Source organism: Cebidichthys violaceus, unplaced genomic scaffold (genome assembly GCF_023349555.1).
Source record: "Cebidichthys violaceus isolate CVI_PGR_0920_01 unplaced genomic scaffold, fCebVio1.0.p SCAF_44, whole genome shotgun sequence".
In the NCBI taxonomy this organism is placed as follows: domain Eukaryota; kingdom Metazoa; phylum Chordata; class Actinopteri; order Perciformes; family Stichaeidae; genus Cebidichthys; species Cebidichthys violaceus.
In genome coordinates this window covers 1,827,360-1,837,082 of record NW_027176639.1, presented here as the reverse complement: position 1 = coordinate 1,837,082, position 9,723 = coordinate 1,827,360, and the positions used below count along the sequence as shown (strand labels likewise).

The 9,723-nt window shown below is 44.4% G+C and overlaps 1 protein-coding gene across 1 annotated transcript in view; it reads right to left on the bottom strand.

Annotated features, from left to right (window-relative positions):
* Nucleotides 1–7,499, bottom strand: part of pkd1a (polycystic kidney disease 1a) — a 50,124-nt gene extending 42,625 nt beyond the window's left edge. Inside the window, exon 1 of the mRNA XM_068729133.1 lies at nucleotides 7,037–7,499. Coding sequence (XP_068585234.1) covers nucleotides 7,037–7,311 — 275 coding nt within the window. The 5' untranslated portion in view covers nucleotides 7,312–7,499. The remainder of the gene's footprint in view (nucleotides 1–7,036) is intronic.
* Between the last annotated feature and the right edge of the window lie 2,224 nt (nucleotides 7,500–9,723).

Below are 9,723 nucleotides of genomic sequence, written 5' to 3'. Positions count from 1 at the left end.
TTAAATGTTCATTTAATATCAAGTATCAAGTGAAAGCTTCATAAACTGCTCACTACTGCACATCAATACAGACGTGTTTCAATTAAACGTCCTTTAATTCATGAGGACGGAATCATCAAAGTAAGACAATTCAATGTTAAGCAGCTTTGCATCTGCTTTGTAGTGCAGACAATATATTCAATGAGCAAAGTCAAATATGAATCTTAATTCATATTAATATGAATATGAATCATGTGTTTCAGTGTTCCATCAACTTATGCTCAGTTTATGTTTTCAAGCAGCAGTGACTAGATTACATGATTATATTTGAAATGATGCTTTTGTCCACACACTTCTTGTAGTGACATAGCCTAGACATCTGAATTGGGTTTATTATTCATGCAATTATTCATGCATTATGTTTTTCTTTTTGCACTAAAAGCTACAGCTGAGGCTGGACTTTGTGTATCCAGTGATGAAGACGGGACGATGAAGCTAGATGAAGATTTGTGAGACAGTCATAAGAGAACATAAATGTCTGCATGGTAATCTATCCAATAACTGAGGAGATATTAGACTAACTGACCCGGCGACCATGACGTTCACAGAGCCATGTCACTAGCATGACAACATGTTATTTATGGATCTAGAATCAACAACTTAAAGCCTTTTACTGTACGTTTGCAAAGCAAATGACAACTCTCCCAAATATGGATTATGGAGACTTCATTTACAGAACATGACGTCTTCCACCATACGGCTGACCATATCTCAAACAGGGAATGATTTAACGGTCATTCCTAAAGACACTCTGATTGTCATTTATTCCAGTTTGACACTTTGAGTCACTGGAACGAGTTCCATTCTGTGACCCTCCTTTAATATCTCATCACAAGAGATGGTTTATCATCACTGCACCTGCTTCCTTTTGTCTGTCTTATTGCACTACTTTTAGCTCCCACTGGTTAAATAGAAACTCTTTCTCGTTCTTTAATGGCGGGTTGAAGACCGGGGGAGCAGGGTGATTACATGCAAACCGCAGATCCACTGGTGCAAACCAGGCGGTTGCTCATGGGCACAGATAGACAATGTTTCAAATGTATAAAACAAAAATCATCTGAGCCCTGTGTGAGTGTATATGCATATCTAAAGCTGAAGCTGAAGTTAAAGAAGCCTCCGACACCATCGAGACGAGCTGAGAGCACGGAGGTCGCTGAAGGAAATGATTCATCTGACTCAGCCCTCCAGAGCTACAGGTGACACTTCATCTGTGCTCCCTATGTTGACTCTGCTCTCTGCTCTCTGCTCTCTGCTCTCTGCCGGCTCTTCTAGCTCATCAGTTTAATGTGTTGCTTGCAGGTTCACTGGCATGAAACAACGAGACTCAAAGACGGGTCCACAGACATGGATCCTCTGTGATTGATTTTCATTCGTTCCTGATTCTTGTGATCATGTTTCTTTGACTGTGAAACGGTTGCTGTACGTTTGGAAATGACGCGGGACATTTGCTGCTTAGTGATGGCAAACGAACGTTCCTTCACTTGAAAATGGAAAATTAGCTTTTTGATCCGAATTTGAATGATGTCATGACATTGAATGAAGATGAAACCCTCCACCGACCTGCAGCATCTCACTCTGGAAGGTTTTCATTCCACACTTTAGAGGCAATCCGATCCAAAACAGCCTCAAAGACGCTGGTCTTTAGATATCTTTATATCTATGCAGACTGTAAAGGGAGTGTGTTACTGTAATGCACACACACACACACACACACACACACACACACACACACACACACACACACACACACACACACACACACACTCTCTCTTACGATGGCTGTTTATATCTAAATGCGAGGAACAAAATCCAATTAGGACTCTTCTTCTTTTCCGGTGGCTTTAACAACAGGAGACAACAGGTTTGTCGAGTTGTTCTGTGGAGCGACAGTCAAACGTTTCCTCTCCAGTGAACTTCTGCTGTAGAGTTGTTCACTCTCACTGCTGAGCACAACGCAGTCCAAAGAGAAACGTTTAAATAATCAAGATCTACTCCGTACACATCTATCCTCTCTTTCTTATTAATCTTTCATTTCTATTGTTTGTTCTTCACATTAAATGGAATGCAGAGATCCGATGTGACACAAAGGAAAGCTTCTTTAAAACGACATGTGAGTCAGTCTTTGTAACTGGAAGCATACTTCCTTTAGGGGAAGCCACTACTAGACTAATGAATCTCTAATGAAGGAAACCTTCATCCCCATAAAGCCAAGAAGACACAGAATGTCTGCATTGCTCACAGTTACATACTTCATTATACGGTGTATGAGTTCTATGTGTGTATTCTACATGGAGGCCATTTCTCTTCGCACCATGAGTGCCACTGTTGTCTTGAAGTGATAAACACTCGATCTCTTGAGGCCGGTGTGAACAGATACTATACTTTAGCTCAATGTTTCTGTCAAACCCTCTCTGCATATTGCATGAACAACGTGATTGATGTGGCTGAACATTCATGTACTTTATTTAATAGCGTCATTGGTCACTGTCAACCCTGGCTTTAAACTACAGCACAGACTGCATCCTCTGCTTCGCTGTTAGTTCCCAGTCTGTATATCCGATTCTTTTTTTAGGCTTCTCTGTCTGCGATCACACAACACATCTGGCAAAGCTTCGGCAGGAAGAGACGCAGCGAACTGTGTGAGCGAGTCCCACGTGAGAGCAGAGCGTCTGTCAGCCGTCAGTGGTGTGAGAAGCAGAGACGAGAAGACAGAAGAGCGTCAGAGCTGAGAACTAAACAACAGTTTAAGAAACCTTCAACGGCAAGAGACACACACACACACACACACACACACACACACACACACGCACACACGCACACACAAACGCACACACACACACACACACACACACACACACACACACAGAGTTCCTTCTTCAGTCTGCTGTGTAACCACCACCACTTAAACGAGTTAATAATGAACCAAGAGATTTCTGTCACCAGCAGTTGAAAATTAACACAACACACACACACACACACACACACACACACACACACACACACGCACACAGGAGGAGGAGAGCATGGAGCTGTCTCGTCTTCTTCTTCTCTCCCTCTGGAATGTCTGTGCTTCTGAGAGTGATGTCATTAGTTGCTATCGCCATGGTAACACAACAAATTCTCCCTCACATATGTCCAGTAGATTCAATCTTTCCTTTCCCATCTCATTAGAGCCAGTGTGTGTGTGTGTGTGTGTGTGTGTGTGTGTGTGTGTGAGATCACCACCTCTGGAGGAGGAGAGGAACAGAAGTAGGAAAGGCAAAAGAAAGTGAGAGAATCTGAGACCGAGTCCGTCTGACAGCTGTGAAGCCTCAGCACCAAGTGCAAAGCCCAACGTGTTCCCCGTGAAAAGAGACGCGTGTGCACCGTGTGTGTGTGTGTGTGTGTGTGCGTCTGTGTGTGTGTGTGTGTGTGCGTCTGTGTGTGCGTCTGTGTGTACCGTGTGTGTGTGTGTGTGTGTGTGTGTGTGTGTGTGTGTGTGTGTGTGTGTGTGCGTCTGTGTGTACCGTGTGTGTGTGTGTGTGTGTGTGTGTGTGTGTGTGTGTGTGTGTGCGTCTGTGTGCGTCTCAGCGCCACACACTCCTCCTGATAGGAGCGTGTACGCTTCAGGTAAAAGGAGCGCCGCCCGAGACGGAGACGAGTCCTTCACAACAAAAGGAAAGTTAGTTAGGAAACTACACCGTTTCTTTGCTTTGTTACCTGCAGACACAGCGCCGTGGGGACCGGTCTGACTGACAGAGGTCAGAGGTCAGAGGTCAGCCCGACTAATGTCTGTATTCAATACTAAACAACATAAATCGGGTGCTTTCCACGTACTTGTTTGTTTCCCAACAGATGCAAAGCAGCTCTTTGTTTTATGAACGCGTGTATTGTAATATTAAAAAGGACTGTATTCATGTACTATTCATGTACTTCTCCTCTGAGTTCTTTTCTGTTTGGACTGACTTAACTGACCTGTGTGTGAAATGACTATCATGAATATGTACGAGTCTTCATTTCTTTATAACCTACGACCGAGGGATCGAGCCTTTGAAAGGAAAACAACAGCAACCACAAAGCACACATTCCAGTGTGTACACCGACCCCACGGCTCCTGAGGACTGAACACCTTCAGATGGTTGTTGTCTGAATGTCTCATTCACGTTCTTTGTCTTCTGTCCTCCGGACGCAGCCCCGCGATACGTCGTGTCACAGCGGCCTGCATACTAACCGAAGGCTGCAGAGACCTGAGGGTAATCCACGAGCATTTCCCAGAAGTCAGCTGAGAATCGCATAAACTGCCTGTATGAAGTGCTGAGAGATTTTTATGATGTGTGTGGGTTGGAACAGATGGACTGGTGTGCAACGGGAATGCTTTTCTCCAACTGCTCTGTTAAAATACTTCACTAGCACTAGATGAGTCTGTTGAGCGGTGAGTGTCTGAAACGTCTTGATGTGAGGCTGTAGGACGCAGCGCTGCTCCGCTTTGTGTAAATTACTGTCTAACCTCTACATCCATCAGTGGAATGATGTTGCTTTTCACTGAAAAGAAACATGTGTAACAAACAGTAGTGTGTGTGTGTGAGTGTGTGTGTGTGTGTGTGTGTGTGTGTGGTGACCAACAACTTAGTGACAACATCAGAATTTCACTTTTATCATTTTACCACAGAAGAAGCCTTTGAAATGATCTCTGATGAGATAAAACACTCAACACACACCTGCAGTGAAACCACTGAGATATTGACATAATTCCATAGTTTCCTGCAGCGTATTTCAGTGGAGGCGCCTCGCTGCGCTTAAAAGCCTCAAAGCTGACGTGGTTCATGTGAGATGTGCTCCATCTCCACCACTCAACGGCTTCACTAGAGGCTGAATGAAGGCAGGAGGAGATGAGTCCGTGTGGAGTCAAAGAGACGCAGCGCAACTAAGAGTGAACTTCAAGCTGAAACAATCCACCTGAGTGAGTGAGTGAGTGAGTGAGTGAGTGAGTGAGTGAGTGAGTGAGTGAGTGAGTGAGTGACACACACTATCTTCATAGAAACACCTGCTGTTAGCCTATCATTCATGTACAGCACGTCCTCTATTTGATGTGTGAAGAACATCAGACAACAAAGTTCAGATCCACCGTCTGTTTACTCCTCCAAGGTCTCAAACAGTGCCAATAACGGACCGGACCGGTACCACAGAGACAGAAATCCAGTTCTCTCCCTCACTATTACAGATACTAGTCATATTCATGTGAAATGAAAGCTAAAGAACAATGGCTTCCATTGCATTTAGTTTCCAAGTTCTCGGCCACATCTCCTCCTCTGTCTCCTGAAGCAGGGTGACCCTCTCCACTGGAGGACGTGCTTTAAAGCACCTTGATGAGAGGAAAGCCAGACTGAATAGACGTGACACAGGCGGCTTCAGGAGGGCGTCTATCTAACACACAACACCTCCCAGACAGTCTGGCCTTCGCCCCGACTCGTCCGTGGAAGTAAATTATATTTTGTATTCTTTAAATAAAGAGTAAGACAGGCCGAGCAGCGCCTGCAGCAGTATACTATGAATACAGTCAAGCTCTCTGCTGGACTGTCAGCCGTGAAATGTCACGGCACTCATTTAAAGATCTGTTTTTACTTCCATGCTTCTGCTGGTAGGGTGGGAGCAGCAGACAAGGGGCCAAATTAGCGAGGACAGTAATGTTCAGAGTGAGTCGCCTCCACACATGGCTTCTGCTGGAGCAGTCGGACGGAGGAAGTTTATCCAGATCATTGCAATTAGTGCTCCAGTAGAGTCTGGCTGATCAGAGACAGATCCTGCTGCAGGGCCGGCCTCTAACGGAGCACTCTGCCTCTCTCGTGCCGAGTGAGCGTGTTGATGTGAAATAACATCAGAATAATAACAAATATGCAGTTTTATCTGCTAAAACACAGTTTAAACGGTATTTATACACGTATTCAGTCGAGTCCGTTCAAGTAAGCAACTTCCAAAATACTGTGCACTAACTTTGAGCCCTGGTTTAAACGTGTAACTTAAATAAAGACGGTAGTGTGAGGGGAAATGAATAATTGATAACATGTGTCTCCCGTCGGTGCAGAACAGAATGTTCTCTCTGCAGCAGCACCAGAGGCTGAAGACTGATCTGCACCAAAAACACCAGCTTCACTTCTCTGGTGAGCGGCTCAACAGACACTACCAAACTGAAGCACACACACACACACACACACACACACACACACACACACACACACAGTGTCACTAGGCCTTCAATAGAAGCCTGCGCCACACACAAAAGTAACCTTTAAGTAGAAAGTCCTCCTCTTTCCATATTATTATGAACCTTCTGTGTATCCAAATGTCCCGTGCCTTTCTATAAATATCATTTATATATTTTTCCGCTTCTGTTTTTTAACAACCTACGCTACTGCGCAGGCTCCGTGCGAGTTTTTCAAGGCCACATTAATCCAACCCCCACATCTGTCAGAGAGCATATGCAACAAGTGATTCTCTTCATTATTGTCTAATCCGCCAATTATTTTCTCTTTTGATCAATTAAGCATGATGTGTAATATGAAACAAACAGATGACCAATTTACAAAGATACAAAAAGCAGAAACGCAGTAAACACACATTTAAGAAGAACCAGCAACGTGTTGACTCAAACCATTGATCGATAATTCAAATTCAAAATTAGATGCTTGTTTCAATCGACTGATCAACAACAACAACAACAACAACAACAACAACAACAACAACAAGAGCACAAAAAACAAACTGATAACTAATAAAAGAGTTCTAAATAAAAACATGAACACATGGTGAACAGGCTCAGAGCTCAGTTATTGGTCAACACAACACATCACTACACACACACATATAATAATTAGTCATCAAAATAAAAAGTAGCATATGACCTGCCTGCCACGTTCATTTAAATACTGTAGATATGATTGTTTTAAATCTCAAAGCAGTGTGTTTTGAACTGTTCCCACTGGTGAACTGGTGATTCAGGGGTAATGGAGCCTGTACTTACAGCACGGTGGTGGCCTGCGGGATGTCCGCCGCTGCTGGGGCCCTCTCCAGCCCGATGTTGGAGCAGTTGACGACGCAGGACGACTGGGGCCCCGGCAGCGTGCAGCTGCAGTTAACGGGACAGGGGCCGCAGCTCCTGCCGCCGTCCCCCGGTGGCCCGGAGCCCCATGCCTCCAGGCAGCAAAGCGCCACGAGCAGACCGGAGAAGAAGCTAAACCTCGGGACGCAGACGCCATGTTTTCGCTTGGATAAAGTCTGTCCATTTCCACAAGGCATAGCTCACTCACATCTCATCGCCTCTGATGGTGGAAGTCCTCTCAGTCTGGGAAGGAACGACGCGACGCAGGACGAACAGACGCGCTCCTGCGAGGAGACGGAATGAGAGGACGGGATGAAGAGACGCCGTTATCTCCCTGCGTGTTCCTCTATTCCGCTGATCGGATCCCCTTCTTTTGAAAATCTGACGGAGCTTCTCCACAATCCTTCCAGGAGAAAAAAAGTTTAGGAGAACTTCCTCTCTCCTCCTCTTTCCACGTCATGCAGTTCACCGAGCCGCCGCTGCGCGCTGAGCAGCGCACACACTGCTTCATGTTAATATAAAGTCTAATACTCACAGTCCTGTACACAAGCTACACATGAAACATGAATACATGTCATCTAGTACTACTTGATGTTATCTGTGTGTGTCTCTCTTGGTAGTTTGAGCTCCATAGACCGAGCCTCATTGACCCCACTGACCCCTGATTCATCACAGTTATTGAGGAACATGTGATAAAACAACTGACATGAACCAGGAGCAGTATCCACATGTCCCCGACCAAATTAGCACTTGATTACAAACCAATTAGATGATCAATATGAACTGATGTCCAATGAATACTTCAGGGACCCTGAGGGTCTGAGGGTCTGGGGCTCTGGGGCTCTGGACTGCTTTGATAATCTCTGGGCTAAAGCTCTTCTATTGGAGACCTTTGTGTGTTTCTACTGGTGGAAGCTCTCTAAACTCAATCAAATATATTTAATTACAGAAAACATTTATAGATGTTTTAGTGGCACGACAACACGTGCAACAGCAGCATCAGTCTGTGTGTGTGTGTGTGTGTGTGTGTGTGTGTGTGTGTGTGTGTGTGTGTGTGTGTGTCTGTGTGTGTCTGTGTGTGTCTGTCTGTGTGCTTTTCAGTGTCTCTGCAGAAGAAGAGCTTCATGTCAGTGGATGAAAGCTGTTCCTCCACTGGATGGATTCTGAAGTCATTTCAAAGATTTAAGGACATGGATTGTTCCGGAGTGAGCGATCACTCATTCCTCTATCTGTGGCTGCTGCTGATCCGGCCTCCTTCACCCACAGAGATGTGAAACTCTTTCATGTGAAGTGTGGAAATGACACAGATCTGCTGTGATTTGATTGTGAAATAACAGTTAAAGCTTCTTTCACATATTAGAAACACTGTCACCCTCCCGCCTCTCTACAGTGTTTCTGCAGCAGTGTTTCTATACAGTGTTTCTGCAGCAGTGTTTCTATACAGTGTTTCTATACAGTGTTTCTGCAGCAGTGTTTCAGTGTTTCTCTACAGTGTTTCTCTACAGTGTTTCTCTACAGTGTTTCTGCAGCAGTGTTTCTATACAGTGTTTCTATACAGTGTTTCTATACAGTGTTTCTGCAGCAGTGTTTCAGTGTTTCTTTACAGTGTTTCTCTACAGTGTTTCCTACAGCAGTGTTTCTCTACAGTGTTTCTCTACAGTGTTTCCTACAGCAGTGTTTCTCTACAGTGTTTCTCTACAGTGTTTCCTACAGCAGTGTTTCTCTACAGTGTTTCTCTACAGTGTTTCCTACAGCAGTGTTTCTCTACAGTGTTTCTCTACAGTGTTTCCTACAGCAGTGTTTCTCTACAGTGTTTCTCTACAGTGTTTCTGCAGCAGTGTTTCAGTGTTTCTCTACAGTGTTTCCTGCAGCAGTGTTTCTCTACAGTGTTTCTCTACAGTGTTTCCTACAGCAGTGTTTCTCTACAGTGTTTCTCTACAGTGTTTCTCTACAGTGTTTCCAACAGCAGTGTTTCTCTACAGTGTTTCTCTACAGTGTTTCCTACAGCAGTGTTTCTCTACAGTGTTTCTCTACAGCAGTGTTTCTCTACAGTGTTTCTCTACAGTGTTTCCAACAGCAGTGTTTCCTACAGCAGTGTTTCTCTACAGTGTTTCTCTACAGTGTTTCCTACAGCAGTGTTTCTATACAGTGTTTCTCTACAGTGTTTCCTACAGCAGTGTTTCTCTACAGTGTTTCCTACAGCAGTGTTTCTCTACAGTGTTTCTCTACAGTGTTTCTCTACAGTGTTTCTGCTGCAGTGTTTCTGCAGCAGGGCAGTGTTGAGGTGTTTCCTGTGTGTTTGAGTTGGTCAGGGTCCAGCTATCATCTCTGCAGGCGTCTGGAGCTCTGCACAAAGAGAAGAAGAGTCACAACAACTCAAGTTTTTCACAGTGAGTATGTGACACTGTAATGAATTTGCATTATTTGAATACCTGAGAGTATAATGCTGTAGTCAATACGTTGTGTTTCTCCTTTAAGCTTGTTTAAAGCAGACTCATATATTCTGTGTTCCAGCTCTTAACTGAAGCTGAATGATGTTTAGATTGATAGTTAGTGCTTATTAACATATTACGTGTTTTTGTACGAGTTTATAAAGACCAGTTCCAAAC